General features: G+C 42.5%; 1 protein-coding gene across 1 annotated transcript in view; it reads left to right on the top strand.

Moving 5' to 3' along the window:
- LOC147019615 (protein sel-1 homolog 1-like) overlaps positions 1-21,703 on the top strand; it is a 63,002-nt gene that overhangs the window by 9,835 nt on the left and 31,464 nt on the right. The window contains exons 4-14 of the mRNA XM_085894168.1: positions 1,811-1,993; positions 2,488-2,590; positions 2,765-2,927; positions 3,527-3,580; positions 5,254-5,313; positions 5,570-5,651; positions 5,918-6,072; positions 15,883-15,939; positions 16,881-16,949; positions 18,007-18,084; positions 18,686-18,748. Of these exons, the coding sequence (XP_085750294.1) occupies positions 1,811-1,993; positions 2,488-2,590; positions 2,765-2,927; positions 3,527-3,580; positions 5,254-5,313; positions 5,570-5,651; positions 5,918-6,072; positions 15,883-15,939; positions 16,881-16,949; positions 18,007-18,084; positions 18,686-18,748 (1,067 nt within the window). The remainder of the gene's footprint in view (positions 1-1,810; positions 1,994-2,487; positions 2,591-2,764; positions 2,928-3,526; positions 3,581-5,253; positions 5,314-5,569; positions 5,652-5,917; positions 6,073-15,882; positions 15,940-16,880; positions 16,950-18,006; positions 18,085-18,685; positions 18,749-21,703) is intronic.

The raw sequence follows: 21,703 nt of genomic DNA, 5'->3' as shown, positions 1-21,703 counted from the left end.
TCTCTGAAACGGCAAGGTTTGTGGCGTGCTCCCCGTCAGCAGTGGTGAGTACTGACCGGCAGTGGTCCGAGGAGGGGCAGACCACAAACCGGCGATAGGGTGTTGGGCGCCCAAGACTTATCGATGCGCGAGGGCAACGAAGGCTATCCCATTGGGTTCTAACCGACAGGTCTATTATGGCACAAGTCACAGAAAATTTTAATGGTGGTCATGGGAGGAATGTGTCACAATCCACAGTGCATCACACCCTGCTGTGTATGGGGCTGCGTAGCCGCAGACCAGTCGGAGTGCCCATTATGACCCCTGTCCACCATAGAAAGCGCCTACAAAATGGGTACGCAAGCATCGGAACTGGACCTTGGAGCAGTGGAAGAATGTCGCCTGGTCCGATGAGTCCAGTTTTCTTTTAAATTGCGTGGATGGCCATGTACGTGTGCGCCGTTTACTTGGGGAAGTGATTGCACCAGGATGCACTGTGGGAAGACAATAAGCCGGTGGAGGGAGTGTGATGCTCTGGGCAATGTTCTGCTGGGAAACACCGAGTCCGGCCGTTCATGTGGACGTCAATTTGACACGTGTCACCTACCGAAACATCGTTGCAGACCAGGTACACCCCTTCATAGCAATAGTTTTCTCTGATGGCAGTGGCCTCTTTCAGCAGGATAATGCGCCCTGCCACACTGCACACATTGTTCGGGAATGGTTTAAGGAACATGATTAAGTGTTCACGGTGTTGCCCTGGCCTCCAAATTCTCCAGATCTCAATCCGATTGAGCATCTGTGGGATGTGCTGGACCAACAAGTCCGATCCATGGCGGCTCCACCTCGCAACTTATAGGACTTGAAGGATCTGCTGCTTATGTTTTGGTGCCAGATACCACAGGACACCTTCAGGGGTCTTGTAGAGTCTATGCCGCGGTGGGTCTGCGCTGTTTTTGCAGCACACGGAGGACCAGCAGCATATCGTATTAGGCAGGTGGTTATAATGCTTTACCTCATCAGTGTGTGTGTGTATGTGTGTATGTGTGTGTGTGTGTGTGTGTGTATGTGTGTATGTGTGTATGTGTGTATGTGTGTATGTGTGTATGTGTGTATGTGTGTATGTGTGTATGTGTGTATGTGTGTATGTATATATATGTATATATATATATATATATATATATATATGTATATATATATATATATATATATATATATATATATATATATATATATTAAAACAAAGAATAAGGAAAAATTGAAAATGCTCAATGAAGAAAGTCAACATCCCAGCAAACATCAGGGCTTCCTACTTTGGTAGTTGCTTTATCCCTGGAAACTTTCTCGTTCATTGTTTTTCGGATTATTGCTATATCTCGAGAGGAGGCTGAGACCCAATGTCTGCTTACCCACCGTAGCCATTTTGATGGTTTTCCTCATGTCACCTAATTTCCGGTCTTGCTCCACCCTTCATTTCATGTCCCCACCCCCTTTCGATACATCCCCATTCTCCCTCAAGTCGCAGAAGTCTTTCAGAAACCCACTTCTGGATGCTCAGTTTTCTCTCCAGCCGACTCAGTGTCTCGTGCTTTTCCCTGCATCTTCAAAGGCTCCTGCCCATTGCCACCTCGTATTTTCTCTACGAATCCCGTCTTCCCCCACCACATGTACACAAGCAACCTTGTGCCCACATTTGATCGGTCATTTTGTAATTTATCAAATCTGTGATTTTGCCGGTTTATCAAATTGATGATCGTGTTAAAGATAACGGTGTGTGTTGACATCTTGTTTAACTCTGATTGGTCAAATGATTGCCACCTACCCGCCACAGCTCCACCACGACCAGTGGTATTGGTGATTGGTGGATCGGCCGATGGGGAACCATGCTCCTTTCCATTTCTGTTCAGTGGTCAAGAATACATGGAATGTACGACGGATGGGCGTAGCGACCACCGCCTTTGGTGTGCCACCACGTACGATTACGCCGGTGATCACAAGTGGGGATTCTGTGAGAGTAAGTCTGATGTGATGACTTCGCTTTGGTTGTTATTTGTCGAAGGCTTCCCCTTTAGATGGAAGTGAGCAAACTACAGCCTGCAACACATCTCCCTCCACTCCCCATTTAGTTTTGCACTTTACATTGTGTATGGTCACTTCAAATGCTTCACACAAAGTACGCTCACCCAGAAGTCTCATTAGGTGGGTAAGTCGTACATTTATGATTTCTCATTCTTTTTCTTTTGTGTTGTATATAATGTAACATATAGCTCTTCGAAAAGCAATGCTTATAATTTTGATAATGGGGCATCTTTGCAGCCTTTGGAGTTTGAGGCCAAGACCCACGGCTCTTTAATTAGTTGCGGATGCCCACCACTGCCTTCCTGTTTTTTTTTTTGTTTTTGTTTTTTTTTGAACCACTGTATCGTTTTTAATGAGTCATTCTTGGTATTTATTATTGAGTTCAGACATATGAGCTCATTTGCAAACTGCTGATTGTTTGCTCTGCAGCTCAAGAAGAGTTTGCAAAGAAAATGATGCTTAGAAAAGCAGAATCTCTGTACCATGAAGCTTTGAAGCTGATAAACAGCACGTCTCGCAAAAAGCAAAATGAGTAAGTTTGACTTTGCTTGCTTTGAAAGCAATTGCTTCTTTCTTTTTTATCATTTTAATTTTTTTCTTCAATCCCACATTTAATTTTTCTTTCTTTTTTGTTGAATTGTTTATGACCACACTTTCTCTGTATCTACCCTTTCGTCTCATGTTCACGGTGACTCCACTACTGCAGAGGCTATGCCATGATGCAATGGGCAGCGGCACAAGGAAACGTCCAGGCAGAAGCCAAAGTTGCCTTTGCCATGCTGCTGGGAGATCACTTGCCTCAGGCAATTGATTCTGCCCGTACCATGCTCGAGAAACTGGCAGACCAAGGCCTGCCAAAAGCTCAGGCTGTAAGTGTTAGTTTCACATTATTGGCACCTGTCAGTCATCAGTACAGTCATATTATTTGTCACTATTATATCTAAAATAATTGTTTACATTCTTGTGTGAATCTTTCTTTCATCTGTACTTGTGTTTTGTTGCTGTTACGGAGATGACCGTGGCACAAGGGGTGGATCCCAAGATTTGGATTCCACTTGTCGTGCCATCGTAGTAGAGATTTTCTTGGGACATCAAGCGTGTTTGTTGTTGATGTTGCTGGTGAAGTAGTTATAGCTTTGCAGTGTAGAGTTGTCTTCTGAAGATTGTGTGTGTGTGTGTGTGTGTGTGTGTGTGTGTGTGTGTGTGTGTGTGTGTGTGTGTGTGTGTGTGTGTGTGTGTGTGTGTGTGTGTGTGTGTGTGTGTGTGTGTGTGTGTGTGTGTGTGTTGATGCTACTACTACAACATGTAAACATTCATTTAAAAGTGTGAGCAGCTGCTTTACCACATGCATTTTCATACACTTTTACAAAACGAGAACTTTGAAAGTTTTGAGCTCCATGCATTGTGTTGAAGCATATAAATATAGATTTGCGATGCTTGGCTTTTCCGACCCCATTTCCCTCCACAGGCTCTTGGGTTCATGTATGCTACTGGCATTGGTGTCAATTCAAGTCAGGCGAAGGTAAGTTTGAGGGTTGGGGGAGTAGGTGAAAAGGTGTAAATATGGATATGGATTTAAGTCTGACACTGCCGTCAAGACTTCGGTACAGTTGAACACGGAACCCACTAATGGTGTTTCTCTCCGTGCATTCCCCTAATGATGCTTTGACCTTCCATCCAAATCTTACACCCTATTGTATGCATAAAGTTACCGGTCGCCCCTTAGTGAGTAGCAAGCAACGCGCTTTTCCAGCATGTTTGGCATGTAATGCAAGTCTGTACTGTTCGTAACTATAGCGCTGTACTTCAGTGTTCACAATTGAACATAAAATATGCTTCTTTATTTGAAGCCGATTTCAAAAGTGGATGAAATTAAATGTTTCCTGAAACCTGCAAGCTTTGTTAAATCACGTTTGACGTACCATCTGTCTGTGCCGCTACCGAGGAAATATTGAAAGCTGGTACAGGCGAAAGTCCCACACAAGCTTGTGGAGACTGCGATGCCGAGGCCGGACAGTGGAATGAATAAAAATATCCAATGTTCCAGGAGACCATGAATTGACTAATCTCTGCATTAAATTAACGATTCATTAGATGTGATTTGCTGTACTTTCCCGTCATATGTTGCATTCCATATGATTTACATCATGTTCGTAACACATGGAGGTTGCGGAGACTTTGCAACGTTCTGGTTGTGATGTATTGTGCTAGTGTCTATTTTGGGGGAGTAATTATTATACCATAATATTTGTATGGAATTGTAACTGGCTGTTTGATCGAGTGCTTAAAGACGTGTTAGCCTGTCATTCCGCGCAGTGATTTTGCAATTGCTTGTGTGTCTGTCTCTCTCTTGGAACTCTTTTACCATTTTAACTTTTGTCATCAAATTTTCAACAAACCCTTATTAAGGGAATATGGAGAAAATAATGAAAAATTGGCTCAAAATGTGAAAGGGTAAAGTCATCATGGCTATATAAATAGTCCTCATCAGCCCTACCATAACGAAATCAAGCATGAGATGCCACGATTTTTATTATGTTTTTTTGTTTTTTTTTCAATCGCTTCCGTGTTTCGTTGTTTATTTGCAATTAAGCTTCAGTGACGTCTGTCCAGGCCATAACATTTTCACCAATTGAGCTTTTGTCATCAAATCTTCAATAAACCTTTAATTTGAGAATATGCAAAACACAAATTAATAAAATTTGCAATTATATATATATATATATATATATATATATATATATATATATATATATATATATATATATATATATATATATATATATATATATATATATATATATATATATACACAATTTTCTTAATTTTTTAAAACTCGTTTTTATCAATTTTAGTTTGAATGAAAAGTACAAAGCGGCTGGGCTTTGCATTTTGAGATGCTTTGTAGTTGGTTGTTTTTTGCCCATTGACCTGTGTGGGGTCGATTCCCATGGCTGCTCACTCATCAACCCACACTTGGCAAGCATGGCCAGTATGCCAAAAAGAAACGTCTCAACACGAGTTGATGACAAGCCTTCATTCTGAACTGTACTGAAACTGGCTGGGTTTATTAATTTTCCTTGTATTGTTGCTTTCTTTGCTGCTTTACAAACATAGCCTAATGGAACATTAACGAGTGAGACCCGGTGTCGAGAACTTCTCAAACATTGGTAATATCATTTATCTTTTATCCAGATGCTGGTTTATTATACATTTGGAGCCCTTGGAGGAAATATCATCGCTCACATGATTCTGGTATCTATGATGAAGCTATTGCATGTTGTTCTGCTTCTGCAGTACCTTTTTTTATGCCTCCACACCAAGGGTGCCGGAGGCATTATGTTTTAATTTTTATTTTATTTATTTATTTTAACCTAAAATAAATAAATTTGATGCCTACTGATTTCACAGTTTAACTTCTATTGCAACTTTTTCTTTTTATGGCGTAGCATTGTAGCTTTTGTACTCGTGTGGAACCCTGTCCCCCAACCTTCTTTCTCCTCTCTTGCAGGGTTATCGTTATTGGGCTGGCATCGGGGTTCCTCAGAGCTGTGAAACTGCTCTCACCCACTACAGGACTGTGGCTAATCATGGTAAGAAAACCACAACCACCTCGGCTTGAGAATTTGGCAGTTTCACACTTTACTCTGATATTTCCTGTGATGGTCACGTAAAAATTCATTCTTATTATTGTAAATGTTCACATACTTGCTGAGTTGTCAGGGGTTGGGCTTCTATTAGTGGAAGATATTTCCAGTCTTCACCTTTTTTAACTTCTTATCTTTACAGCTTTTCACTCGTGTAACATTTCATTTTCCTTGAAAGTTCCTAAGTCTTTCGCTTGCGACTCTAATCACAGTGGCGAATGACGTATCCCTCACGGGGGGTACAGCTGTACAACGGGTTCGCCTTTTGGATGATGTCGACAATCCTGGTGGGAGCAATGGCATGCTTGACGAGGATTTGATTCAGTACTACCAATTCCTCGCTGAGAAGGGAGATGTGCAAGCACAGGTGCAGATGCAATTACACTAAATATCCAACAGATTATGGTATTACCATTGAAGATCATACGGTCAGGTATAACTGGTTGGCTTGCTGTAGAGTACACAGATTGAGAAAGACTAACAATATTATAGACCACACTCAGCCTTCCTTAAGGATGAGGGAGGTGAGCCTTGGGCCTCTTTATTATAATTGTTGTTTATATTGATGCTATATTATTAAAGCAATATCAGAAACCCGGGGGGGGGGTAGTTTTTAAAAAAAATTATTATTATTAGGTGGTCTCCTATCATTGGTTACCAAGATTCTGGCCAGCATCTGCAACAGTGTAAAACACAAGGAAATTAGACAGGTGGAGGTGATTCAGCCCATCATTCCTGTGCCATAACACCATACTAATTTATCAACATAAGATCAAAAGTAGAAAATGCAAAATGTTTTTTTTTTATGTTTTAATTGATTTTTTGTAGTTTTTGTTTGTTTTTTTTTCCCCTCAGAGGAGGGGGCATGGACTATGGACTTAGATTAAAACACACACATCAACCACACAACACCCCTTGACAAGAGCCCCCCCCCCAACAGCACTCCGTACACATGCACACAATCACCCACCAATGCTCAGGCGACCTAAAAGTCCTGCCAACATCCCCATACCCCTCTATCTCCATAACTTCCAGGTACCCATCTAATTCTAATTTAAAATTATGTACTTTTTCTGCTGCCACTGCCTTTCCAGGGAGGCTATTCCATACATTAACTACTCTCTGAGTGAAAGTCCCCTGCCTTACTATCATCTGAACTCTACTCTTCTTTACTCAGGCTATGGCCCCTGGTCCTATCACGGTCGACTCTGCTGAAGAATTCATCTGCACGTATTTTATCTACACCTTTCATTATCTTAAACATCTCTATCATATCTCCTCGTGTATAAAGCCCTGTCTCCTTCAGCCGCTCCTCATAGCTGAGTCGAGCTAGGCCCGGAATCTATCTAGTAGCCCTGCGCTGAACCCTCTCTTATGGCGTCTATGTCCTTCCTAAGTTGTGGTGACCAAAACCGCACACAATATTCTAGATGTGGCCCTCGCTAAATTCCTGCACAATGTTAACACCACCTCTTTTGATTTATAATGGATTCCCCTCCAAATACAACCTAAAACCAGATTTGTTTTACCTATAGCTGCCTGGCACTGTGCTGCCTGCTTACCTCCTGTATCTATACTATTACCACCCCCAGGTCCTTCTCCTGTGTGACACACTCCAAAACTAAAACGGGCACTCATAGAGCGCATACCTCCGCCGCCGCTACTTTTTTTGTTCTTGGTATGAGTGTGGGGAACTGGTTTCATATGAATGGTCTTATGACACAAACCACATATCGATAATGTCATGACCCCCCCCCCCCCCGACTTTCTGGGGCTACGGACAAAACAACAATCAACTCGCGTCGTTTTGGCGAGTCTACACTCGCAAGCTCGGTGAATACAACGTTTCAACAAGAGAAGGTAATCTATTTTTCAAGGTCGTGACCCCCCTGACCTTTGACCCCTAACCGGTAACAAGAGTATGGGCGTCATTGTGTCATATTGCATATCATAAGATGAGGCGTTGAATTCTGAACATTTTGGCGTTAGTTGCATGCAAATTGAATAAAAATTGACCGTGTTATCGTAAAAAGACGATTTTGACCTTTCCGTGACCTTGACCTTTGACCCGAACGATCCCAAAATCTAATCAAATGCTTCCTGGCTAATAACCAATCATCCCACCAAATTTCATGCAATTCGTTTTCATACTTTTTGAGTTTTACAAATAAATACACGCCGACCAAAACATAACCGTTCGCAGAATGTGAAGGTAATTACCCCTTGCATCCTGTAGTTTCTTCATTAAGTCCCATCTCCAACACCTTACACTTGCTCAGGTTAAATTCCATCTGCCAATCTTTTGCCCAATCTATGCAAGTATCAATACTTTCCTGTATCTGACCACCACCCCTTCTGCTATCCACCTTACCTCCAAGCTTTGTGTCATCTGCAAATTTGGAAAGCTTACTCTTCACCCCATTATCCAAATCGTTGATATAATTAATGAATAATAATTGTCCTCGTCCCGATCCATGAGGTACCCCGTGACTTGCATCCTCCCAGAAAGATATCTTCCCACTCACAGCCACTCTTTGCTTCCGACCACGAAGCCAGTTTTCAATCCAATTCGCTACCTGACCAGCCACTCCACAAGCCCACACTTTGGCAAACAACCTCCAATGTGGTACCTTATCAAATGCCTTCTTAAAGTATTGATATACTATGTCCACTGACTTTCCCTCATCCACCGCTTCATAGAACTCTAAACAATTTGTTGGATAAGAACTACCTTTGGTAAAACCATGCTGACTACCTTTAATTAGTTTGTATTTGTTTTAATGGTTCCTCATCTGGTCCTTAATTAATGTCTCCAACACCTTCCCCACAACTGAAGTCAAACTAACAGGTCTATAGTTTCTCACTTCTTCTCTAGATCCTTTCCTAAATAATGGTGTTACATTTGCTACTCTCCAATCCTCCGGTACCTGTCCTGACTCCAGTGAGCTTTTGAAAATATCCGTTAACATCTCGCTTACCTGCTCAGCCACCTCTGTCAATACTTTCGGTTGCATATTATCTGGTTCAGAGCCTTATCTATTCTTAAATTACCTAGCTGTTCCTTTACTTCCTCCACTCCAACCTGGATCTTCTGTAAAAGCTCTTCTTCACATCCTTGGTAGATACTCCAAGCTATTGGCAATTCTCCTGACTGTTCTTGTGTAAAAGTTGAAGCAAAATACCTGTTTAATAAGCCTGCCATCTCACTTTCCTCACTAACCATTCTTCCGGTGCAATTCCTCAATGGGCCCACACTTGTCCTAACCTGTTCTTTTCCCCTGATATACTTAAAGGAAGCCTTGCTATTATGTTTAATATTCTTAGCCATGCCCTTCTTATACTCTCTTTTGGCTTGTCGAGTTATTTTCTTCACTTGCTTCTGTTTCCTTCGATTGTGATATAAATCCAACTCCAGTCATGTTATTTTAACCCAAATAAATGCCTTCTGCTTCTCCTTAATAGCATTCCTTATATCACTACTCAACCATCCTGGCCTCTTTCTGCTTCTAGTTTTACACCTTCTCATTGGAATGAACTTGCTCTGCATTCTACACATTTGCTCCATGAAGGTTTCCCATTTTTCTGATGCTGATTGGTCCTATTGTTAGTATCCCAATCTACATCACCCAACTCTCTTCTCATATCCTCAAGGTTTGCCTTCCTCAACTCTAATAACCTTACCCTACTATCCTGAACCCAAGCCCTTAATAGAATGTTTGCACACACCTGTTTAATAAGCCTGCCATCTCACTTTGCAAACCTTGCTGCCCCCCTTTCTATTTAACATGTGGCCATCATTCTAGAAACATCCCTTTGTCCCTGAAATGATTCCCACTGCTTCTTAAATGTAAAACCTTCCTCACTACATCATGCTCCAGCCATTGGTTGACATCTATCACTCTGCTCATAATTTCTGGATCGTTTCCTTATCTTGGGAGAACCCCAGAAAACATTTCCTCGCAACCTTTTGCTTTCAGCCACTTACCCAACATCCTGCATCTATTTTTCAAAACCTCTGATTAAACTTTCCCTGAATCATTCGCACCTCGGTGAACCACAACCAACTTTTCCGACCATGTCCTGATATGATATCGCTTACCCTTCCTTCAAGGTCCATAACTCCTTAGGATTAAGTGTAATACATAATGCTGCACTTGATCCATGTCAAATGGCACGTCGATGCCACAAGGTGGTGATAACGAGCTGTTGTGCTGCAACTTTTTGGTTTTGAAACATATCTCTCTCTCTCTCCATCTCGATCTCAACATCTATCTTTCTTTATCTCTTTCTTTATCTATATCTCTCTTTCTTTATCTTTCTCTCCATCTCTATATCTCTCTTTTTCTCTCTTTTTTTTCTCCATCTCTATATCTATCTTTCTTTCTCTCTATCTCTCTATCTATCTATCTTTCTTTCTTTCTCTTTGTCTCTATCTCTATATCTATCTATATTTCTTTCTTTCTCTCTATATCTATATCTATCTATCTATCTTTTTCTTTCTTTCTTTCTTTCTATATATGTATCTATCTCTATATATCTATCTAGCTATCTTTCTTTATATCTATATCTTTCTTTCTTTCTTTCTCTCTATCTATCTATATTTCTTTCTTTCTTTCTTTCTCTCTCTCTCTATCTATATTTCTTTCTTTCTTTCTTTCTCTCTATCTCTATATCTATCCATCTGTCTATCTTTCTGTGTCTCTTTTGTTCTGTTGCATACTAATCCATACAGTGTTCTGGCTCTTCCATGAGCCTTGACTGTAAACAAAACAAAACAGCTTTTTCATTTCCTTGGTTCTGTTGATATGTGGGGGTTCCCCCCCCCCGGATTAAAAATGATTTTGTTTTAAAGCGAGGTCAGTATTGGTAATCGTTATCGCGGATCGCTGTACCAGTATCGTTTCATACCGGTATGACTATTGCGGATCGCCGTGTCAGTAATCGGCACAGGCTTTCTAAAGCACACTGAGTCGTATAAAATAACCAATTGGCAATTGCTTTAAAAACTGCCATGAGGGCAAAGAAAAAATGTCATTGCTTGTATGGTGCTCGAATGCTGAGGGTTAAAATTTAAAGTAAAAACATACCGTCCCTCCTTCCTAGCACGTCTTGACGTCATACGTTCCACTATTCCAGGTGTAGTCAAGTCCATCAAAGCTTTTTACATCGCGTAGTCAATTTATGGTATTTCAAGATTGTAAATACCTTTCTTCAATTTGTTCATTGTTGGTATCACATGTTGATATATGTAACCATCCCCCCCCCCCTCCCCCCCCCCCCCCCGCATACAGGTATAATGTGTCTAATTTTAAATTCCACCCAACAAGCAGGGAGAAGCTGTTTATCTCGTACGATGATGACGATCATTGTGCCAATGATCAGGTTTTATTGGGGATTTTTGCAGGAAATAATTTAAGAAAAGAGAAATCTATTTAATGCCATGGTGATTTACACATACTGAGGGATCCTTTGTATGTTGTGGCCTGTAGGTAATTAGTTAATGGGGTAATTTGGGTCATTGTACTGAAGCAACTGAGTTAATAGGGTAATCAGTGACCTGTTTTCAGATGTGGAATGAAGGGGGTTGGGAGGCGAGGGGACGGGTTTGACATTGAGGAACGAACGTGTGGATTCACGTGAGGGAAGTTTCCCATGGGAATTACGGGGTCTGAAAGGCAAAAGGGGCAGGATCGTGAGGATTGAGAAGTTTTATTGTTTGGAAGCTAAAGGGCGAAGGACCGGCAATGGATGGGTACTTGGTGTTGGAGGGGTTGAACGGATCGCCATACCAATATGACTATACCGGTATTGCTTCATACCGATGGGCAGGACATATCTGCAGATCGCCGCATTGTCGGTAATCGGCGCAGGCTTTCTCAAGCACATCCGATTCATATAAAAACAGCCACAAAGGCAAAGCAAAATGTGATTGCTTGTATGGTGCTCAGGTGCTGCGGGTCAAGTCAAAACTGAATGTACAGTAGTACCTCTACTTATGAATTTAATTCGTTCTGGGAGTAGTTTCGTAACCTGAAACCTTCGTAAGTAGAGACGCCTTTTGAATGTAAATGCGCTAATCCGTTCCAAGCCCCGCAAAATTCGGACATTTTTTTTTTTAATAAATCATAAAAATGCATCAGAACATGAAACAAATACATGTTAAAATTAGATTACCGCACAATAAACATAAAACGAGAGGCACATAATGTAAAAAACAAAGAATAAAGGAAATAATAAAAATATTCATTTACCTTTTAACTGCTATTCTCGTTACTTTTTGGCCTCTTTGTTTACTGGTCCTTATCAGCAGTGTTTTTTGCCTCGCGTTTCGTGAAGAATTGATCCAATGACGTCTGCTTTTGCCGGCTTTTAACAATCCGTCGGAAATGCGCGAGGCAGACATCGTCATAGTGCGCGATAGCCCGACTTGTGAACACTTTTTCCGGGTGATTCTTTTCAACAAATTCTGAGACTTCATGGAATTTTCCTAAAATGTCTTTGATTTGGGCTGATGGAATAATGGCTGCCTCCTCCTCCTCCTCCTCCTCCTCTTTGAACTCCTCCTGCACCGCGATGTGTTGCATCACCTCCAATTCCTGCAGCTCCTTCGTCGAAAGCTCCTCGTTGTGCTCCTGAATCAGCTCGTTGCTGTCCTCGTCATCCACCTCAAGACCCATGCCCTTTCCTAGCGAAATAATTTCGCCATGGTGAAGAACAGAGTGAAGTCCAGTCCTCCTTTTAAACTTCTCGAACCACCCACGCGATGCCTTAAACTCCTGGTGTAGTCCTTGCGCCGAATTTCCCTCGCCTGTATCCTCCTTCACGAGGTCAGTAAAGATGGCGGTTGCCTTTGCGCAAATTATGGCCTCTGTCACTGTCACCAGCGATCTCTTTCTCCTTTATCCACACGAGTAACAACCTCTCCATCTCATCGTTCACTGCCGACCTCCTCTTGGAAATGACAGAGAGGCCTTTGGAAGGAGCCGTAGCTTTTAGGGCTTCCTTTTGTTTTATTATCGTGCCGATCATAGATATATTACGGCCATATTCTTTTGCGAGATCAATCAAATGCATCCCCTTTTCATACCTTTCTATTATCTCTTGCTTTGTTTGTATGGCCAGAAAAACTCTTCTTCTTCTTTTCTCCTTGTCCACTTTTCTTCATTGCTTTCTTGGGGTCCATTGTGAATAAAAGTTACTGTAATCCACACGCGTACTGTAACACTGTCCGAGCACTTCGTAGCGGGACCATAGACTGTATACAGTATAACTATATTTACAGAGCGGGACGGGGACACGAAGAGCATGCTGGGATACACGCATACGCAAAGGGTTGCCAGGCAGATTTTAGGCGATAGCCAATGGCAGAGCAGCTACAAGTTTGTTTACGTTCGGGAAACTCTGGGAGCAGCGAAAAGCAGCGCGTACTGTACTGTATTTTTGACTTCGTATCCTGAAACGCCTTCGTAACTAGAGGCAATATTTTCCCGTTCAGGCGCTTCGTAACCTGAAACATTCGTATGTAGAGACATTCGTAAGTAGAGGTACCACTGTACTTACTTCCTGGTACGTCTTGACGTCATACGTTTCACTGTTCCAGGGGTCGTCGAGATGCCAAGTGCATCAAAGCTTTTCAAGTTGTGTGTGGTGTTTAAAGATTGTAATTTTGATTTGGTGGTGATATACCAGTTTTTGTTATTTGTTTTTTTTTCTGGTATACCGGTACATTGATATGAAAAATAATTCTGATATATCGAAGTATCACCGGATCCTATCATTTGCTGAATTGGTGTGACTGACTCGTGATGATGAAAATGTTTTGAAGCTTGAATATATTGTTGCGGTTCTGGAAACAGCATCCCTACAACCCCAATGGCAGCCAACATACAGTGGTCCCCAGACAGTTATTTCATGAATGTACTTTCAGATAGTCCCTTCATTCTTGTCTCATGGGTCAAACGGGACAAGTGCGTTGTGTGAATATCATAGTTGGGTCTGATTAAATCTGACTTCATTCCCACTCTGCCTTTTCTCTATTCCTGAGGTAAATCCAAGCAATGGGTCCTTGCGAGGACCAGCGGGCGCTGCGCTCTGACACCCATCTGTAAAAAACACGGCCATGCCCTTCGCTGTGAGAAGGGGTCCTCGTGAAGGCCGACAGGCACTACGCTCGGACACCCCCTGTAAAAAAAAAACGCAGCCCACCCTTTGCTGTGACAATGCGTCCTCATAGAAGACCAAAAGGAACAAAACACCAAGTGCCAACGCTGCACGGAACATGTGTAGCATCGCGGTAATTTCCACCCATTGGGCAGAAGAGATATGGAGGATAACCAACACGACGACACGCTGCGGGAATGCTGTGCCGAGGAAATAGAAGGAACACACCAAATGCTAACAACATACATTACGCACGCGGTGCACACTTTTCAACTCATTTCTGAGTCTAATAATAATATCTATCTTCTTCTTCAATCCGAATCTCCATCTAATCATTATATCTGTCTTCTTTTTCAATCCAAGGCTACATCAAATAATTATATCCAATATTTTCCCTCAATTCCTGGCACAAATCAGGGCCATCACTACACACACCACCGCTTTTGATAAATGACGGCAGACTCGTGCACAGCCCAGGGGTAATTTGTTATTGCACACAGAGCAGGGCATGAATGACACATCTGATAATATCGCGCACACCACTGCTTTTGATGAATGACCGCATCTTCAATGGCGGCGGACCCACGTGCAGCCCCGGGGTAATTTATTATTGCACACAGAGCAGGGCGCAAGTGGCACACATCTTGTTCCGGTCTGTGCATGTGTTACCACAGCATCTTACCGTCGGTCTTCGCTGACCACTGCCGCCACGGGTGTCTCCCGCAAATGGCGAACGTTCTCTCGCCTCTCCGCGCCGGCGAGGCTGCAGCCAGGCAGAAGCGCGCTGTACGGCTCGGGCCGCATGGCTTAGACAGGCAGCGCATTGACCGGCGCTGGGTGCTGGTCACCGTGGAGGGCCCGGAAGTTCGGAGCAGGGTGATTCGTGTCACGATGCTTGGAGAGGGACGATTCCGCAGCTTGGAACAATCTGGCCGGAAGTAAAGTGAAGCCGCCTCCGGCAATCACGGCTGGGCCGTGTGCTGGCCGGGGCCCAACCAGAGCGCCCAATCCGGGTGATGACACCGCTTCGGGTCGTCATCCCGTCCGCACCACAGGTCTATAAAAGGACGGGTCATGGGGCTGTCTGTCGTCGTCCTGCCTGCCGACTCGCTTTCGTCACCAACTCGCCTGCTGACTCCGCCTTCTTCATCGCCTTGCCGCTGACTCCACCCCATCCATCCTGCCAAATGCTCTCCAACAATCACACCCCTCTTTCAGTCGCTGCAATCTCCCCTTGCAGCCATGCTAGCCATAATTATAGGCAACCAGGCCTGTGCAGAATTTTTATCCATGAACCGAAGCATGCTGGGATGTTATTTGCTTAAATAGCACATGGGCCTTACCTGTGTGGAAGCCGTTGCTTTCAATATACTTGGTTTCGCTCATTTACCAGGTGTCTCCATTTTGTGGGGTGTGTGTGTACATATTATATGAATATAAACAGTTCTTGTAGCTCTCCCTCCTCAACATGATTAATACTAAATATCATTTTTAACTTGCATGTGCAAAAGCCCCAGATATGTCCTTCCTTTCGGGTTTCAGAAACAACTAATCCAGATGAACAGTCAATTCACTGACTGGTCGTGATCCGTCATTGGTTTCCGCTCGGTCTTTGCACCATTCCACATGGTTGGGAGTTTCTCGTTCGCAGTACGAGCAGCTTCCCATTTGGTGACCTGAGAAAGTTCTCCAAATCTTTCATTGTGCAGAGGCACAGGCATTTATCTCAGTTATTTTTCCAAGTATGTTCACTTTATTTCAGAAGTTCGGTGAGCCATTTTAAGTAACAATCCGCATCGACCACAGACAATATACTTTATGATGCCCTGAACGCCACCATCTCCTGGGGTTTCTGCGCATGCAGGCCGAGCATTCTGGGGAAGATTACGCCATTTTGAAAGTCGCGTATTGATTGATAAGAGATTTCGGATGTTTGATGTTGCTTTTTTTGACCAGTATCAGAGATCTCTCACCCACCCTCTCCCCCACATTCACCACCACCACTCCTTGTGTGCAGGTGGGGCTAGGCCAGTTGCATTTGCAAGGTGGTCGAGGAGTGGAACAAAACTACCTGGTGTGTATGAATCAAATGTGCCATACTTTTTGTGGTATCCGTGCTGCCTGGGCAAAGGTTATACTAAATGTTTTGCTGTAGCCTTCCCAGCAGTTAGTCAGGTAGGAATTTGGAATCCACCAAGGGTGCTGGTGATAACTCGCCACCTCTTCGCAAAAGACACCTGTGGGATATTTTATGTCCACTAACAACCATTGATGACAGTTTTCCACCTTGGCGTCCATCCGATGGACAGTGCACACTGATGCATTGTCCGCCTGCAAAACACCAGGGTGATAGTTTATAGCTGAATCGACGTTTGAACATGGGCAAGACGGCTTAAAGGCGAGTGCGCATACCTCTCGGCTGTCCTACCTGCTCGCGGGTCTCCAAATGCAACTTTAAACTTGTTGCATGAGTGGTAATAAATAGCAACAACTTCTGACAACTCTTATTTATGGATCAAACAAATTGATCGTTTTCAGAAGTAAGGACAAGCTGACGTTTTTGGGTAAAAGACGTTGATCTTCACGATGAAGAGTTATCTTCTGTTTTGAGTGTACCGTTTTCTGCAAGGATTTGCAAAAGGAGCCACACTTGGGGGAAAACGACAACTAGGATGAGCTGCAATTGTTTTGGTAACCTCATGTGCTCTGGTCTTTCACGTCACAGATCCCCCACTACCTGTTTCCACCACCACACCTGAGTCCTTTCTCTGATCTCTTTCCCTGTACACAAAAACGTGTAAACAATTTTTTTTTAGGATGTTTTGACATATCAATGCAATCAACATCAGACGCTAAGGATTGTTTTGACCTCATGAATATGCCAATCTCATTGCTGTACTTCAAAATGTACACTCGGCTTTTACGCCTTTTGGGGTTATTTTATTTTTGTACTTCTTCAAGTTCACATACCAATCACAGCTGCTGATATTTCTGTGTTCTCTTTCTTTTTCTCAGAAAGCATTCAAATATTTCCAGCAGGCAGCGCAATCTGGCAATGCAAATGCAATGGCATTCCTTGGCAAGGTAAAAACTGGCACATTGCTCTTCCCACTATTCGTCTAATTGGGAGCTGAGCATCAAGCTGGTTTTTATTTTAGTTTTATCTCTGCCACCGATGCTGGATGGATGTTGTGTTTTCACCCCTGTTTGCCTGTCTTTCTGTCAGCATATCTCAAAATGTTTTGGATGGAACTTGGTGGACAGGTTGGGTGTGTGATGAGGATGAATTGATTTAATTTTGTGGAGATCTGGATCCAGATATGAGAAATTTTTTTAAGTGATTTTTTTCACCATTTTGAGGTGGGGCCAAAACGATATAGTTCTAGCACAATGTGTCAAAAACAATTTTGGCCGGATGCAGACAAAACTTGGCAGACAGGTTGCATTGGTGACGAGAACAAAAACGATATAGTACTGTGCCGCAGGAAATTTACCTCTGCCACTGGAGGTGAAGGAGGTTATGTTTTCACACCTTTTTGTCTTTGTGTACAGGATATCTCAAAAAGTTGTGGACGGATCCGGATGAAATTATATGGACAGGTTTGGTGTGTGACTAGGACCAACTGATTGGGTTTTGGTGAAGATCTGGATACGGATCCGACTACTAGAATTTTTTAAGTGATTCTTCACCATTGATAGGGTCCAAAACGATATATAGCACGATATCTCAAAAAGTTGTGGACAGATTCGGGTGAAACTTGGTGGACACGTTGGGTGTGTGACGAGGATGAATTGATTTTATTTTTTGAAGATCTGGATCCAGATCTGAGAATTTTTAAAAGTGATTCTTCACCATTTTGAGGCGGGGCCAAAACGATACAGTTATAGCACAATTTCTCAAAAGGTTTTGGACGGATTCGGACAAAACTTGGTGGACAGGTTGCATTGGTGATGAGAACAAGCCAATTGGACTTTGGTTAAGGTGCAGATGTCCATCCGGCCTTTCAGTGTGATGGATACAAAATGTAAACTGCTCAGCCTGGCGGAGGTATGCATTCTACTGTGTGCGTTCTAGGTTTTACTTTCTTTTCTGTATTCACTTTGATAGACGGTGTAACTAACATTTTCCATTTCCATGCAGATGTATTCTGAGGGATCTGATGCAGTAGGAGCTAGCAATGAGACTTCTTTCAAGTACTTCAAAATGGCTGCTGATCTGGTGATAATGTGTTGGTTTTTTTTTTTTTGTTTCTTTGTTTTTTTTTTTGCTTGTGAAATGTTTGACTATTTCAAATTCATTGAGAAATGAACTGTCAGTCATTCAGTTTTCAAGGTTTACTGCGTTAAATGTTATGACCATCAAAACAAAATGCAAATGTTACATCCTGGTGATGTTATTTTTAGATATTTTTTTATACTACGATTTGTGTGTCTATAGCCCCCTCACCCACCCCCCACTAAATAAACCCCAACTATGTCCATGTCTTTGTCTATGTAATGCAGCACAAGACCTGAGCGTGTCCTAATGTTGTGTGAACCGCACCATGACTTTAAAAATTTTTATACAGTCAGCTACAATTATTTACCAGGAACAGTTCCTGAGTCTTCCGCATCTTCCTTTTAGTTGTGCATGCTAGGTATTTCGTCGGCATCGCAATCCCCATTTTCAGTTCGTCCATGTCTGAAAGGTGCAGCAAAAAGGCACACATTTGTACTTGCAAAAACTGTTTTGATCGTTACATATTTATTGTGGTATTGGAAAGGGATATTGTTGCATAATGCAAACGCAGACTCTCACTGTGCCTTGCTGTTTCTTCCAGGGCAATCCAGTGGGACAGAGTGGCCTAGCGATGGCATACCTCTATGGCAAAGGAGTGGGTGTGGTGAGTAACCATAATGTTTTTAATTTTGTTTTACGCAGTTATCAGTGGCACCATCTCAAGGATGTCTCTTTTTTTTATATATATATATTTTTTTTAATCTTCTTTCCCCCCCCCCCTCCTCCCACACTCAGCTGGGCAGTTAACTATGTGAAACATTTCCTTGTCCCCTTGGATGCCAGCCTATGTGGTTTGCCCATACATCTTTTAAATACTGAGCCTGACGCAAGGAAGCTGCATGTGCCATTTTTGAAGTCTTTGTCATGAGTTGGCCAGGGTCAGAATCACTCTCGTGTAAATGTTGAAGCAAAATTATTTCAATACGTTTGCCCATCTCACTTCTTACACATGTCCTGGCCTGCTCTCAAATCTTCATGTACTTAAAAAAGGCTCCTCTTGTTTGTACCAATAAGTGTCAGTGTGTCTCCTCTATAACTCCAAAACCATGAAACCGAGCAGCCTGAAACTTTGCATGCATACTAAGGGAACTCCTAGGAAGTGCAGGAGTGAAAATTGGGTGTTTGGGTTAATTAAAACACCCATTTTGAAGATAATGAACAGTCTTATTTAATTATTCCCTTTATCAGGTGCACCCCAGACCACCTCACTTTCTCTCGAGGCTCATCGACTTACTTTGCTGGGGTCTTGATTGGCCATTTTTTGGGGGGGCACGCTCAACCATAGCTCGACTTGAAAAAGGCCGCAAGAATTTCTTAACGACTTTTTTTTTATTTTTTTTTTCCACTTACCACATTCATATTATCAAATGCCTGATCATCATACCTACAAATCGCTGAATACATTATAATGCTTATAAACACCCGGAGACACCAGCATTCATGGCTTTATTTCATTTCCACTCATGCCATAACCTTGCGAATGTCATAACTAAGCCAAATTACAAAATTTAAGCTGCAGAATTGAACATAGCAACAGTTCCAACTGCTAAAAAAGTGTTCATTTGTCTAATTTGAGCATATTTGACATTTCGGGCATCTCCAGAAGGTGTATGCTTAATATGACTGCTTGGCGATCGCTAATCACTTGCCAAACCAACCGTTTTGTTGAAGTGCTTACACTGAGTCTGAATATTGTAGAGCCCTTACTGTCACCAAATACTGTATATCAATTGACTTGAACAATGTTCAGGGGGCACTCGCCTGCATTGGCCCTGTGTTCTGTGGTGTATCGGGCGGTGGCTGGCTCGCTGAAAATGTGCAATGTTATTACAGCGCGTGCGCTGGTATACAATTGCACCGAGTTTGAAATGTCCCCGGTGTCTACCATCTCTCTGGTGTCCCCCCCCTCCCCCACGTGCCTCAAGTGACAGCCAATGACGGCCGTCCGGTAGATGGCAGTGCGTAACCCAGACGGAAATGGCGACAATTGACGGAAATACCCGAGTATTCATGGGCCGACAACTGACGGAAACAATTGACGGGAATACCCACAACTGATGGAAACATCCGAAGAGATAATAATAATTTGCCGGTTTCCGCATGAACTACACATTAGATTCACACTATACTGCCTTTTTAGGTCATCTCTACCGAGATGACCTAATAAAGCCGGACCAAATGTCCGTGTGTACGTATGTCCGTCAACAATTTTTCTTTCCGATCTTGATGAAACTTAGTATGTGGGTGGAGGTCGATGAGTGTTGCACACCGATATAACTTTTGGCCGGGTTCAAGGTCAGGGATGAGGTCACGAGGTCACGTAAGTTAGAAAAATCGCCATTTTCAAAACCTATCATCTGCCATTCCACGAGATATTCGGCAACTGTTTATTGATTATGATAGTAAAAAATATTATCTTGTATCTAGCCAGACAGATTTTTGAATTTCCTTCCCGTTTGATTGTCACGTGATCTGGAAGATGGCCAAAAACGCCGATGCGATTCACGAAGAAGGAAGGAAGGAGAAATGAAATATAAATATAAAACACATTTTTAGTCTTTTATATTTATACATTTTCCGCCGAAGGTGCAAAAGTTTCAAAACCCGAAATGTAAACGTCGGCATTTATTTTCAATATATAATTCTGTGCGCGCGCCAAAATGCTGAGTCATCTTTAACCAAACTGCGTAGTAGAACTGTGCAGTAGTCCGGTCATGGTGTCTGAGCAGTGGCCAGCGTGGTTCAGATTGACTGTGGTTTCTGGGGCGAAGGTGATTGTGAAGAAGTATGTCAGCGGTATAAATTCGAGTGACTGGATTGGTGATTTAATCACGCAACATCTTGACAACGAATATTCTGGCCGAACGATTGCATCAATTCAGTGCAGCAGCAGGGATGATTCGCAGGTTCCTCTCGATCGTGCCGATATCTCACATAATCACCGGCGGACATAGGGCTGCAGGCTGTGGGGCGAGGCCACGGATCCCGGATGAGGTGATAAGTGATAAATTATGCTACATGCTTCGGGCTTTCTGATTAATATATCAATGAGTACATTCCATAATTAATGAATTAATAATTAATGAATCTGGCATACAAAATGTTTTTTAATTCCTGACATGTGACTTTGTGCAGTGTCACGAAACTTCTGTGGAATTGATAATTAATGAATTTTTGCTAGATCTAACGATTTTTCAAACCTCAATATCTCTATAAATACTTGACCCATTTTCATTCTGAAAGTTGCATTATAATCAGTGAAGAATAATCTACAGGTTTATCATAATCTACGGGAGCTTAGCCTATTTTTTCGTTTTTTTTCTACAACCGGAAGTGAAATGTCCCCAGAGAGTGGACGGACCGGAAAACCACGTATTGCACTTACTGGTGATTCTGATGTGTTAATCCGGGTACTAAATGAACAATACATATTTATTAATTATGTCATTAGTAGTATTATCCTCGTGTATCTCTGAACTATTTCGATCTAAACGGTTAGTTTGGACTGTTTCGCGGTTACCTGAACTGAACATTGAGAACTTGTGGTATTATAGAGATG

This window comes from Eptatretus burgeri, chromosome 9 (assembly GCF_056783735.1).
Source record: "Eptatretus burgeri isolate ZD-2024b chromosome 9, Ebu_testis_v1, whole genome shotgun sequence".
NCBI classification, from domain to species: Eukaryota; Metazoa; Chordata; class Myxini; order Myxiniformes; family Myxinidae; genus Eptatretus; species Eptatretus burgeri.
This window is presented reverse-complemented; position numbering and strand designations above follow the sequence as displayed.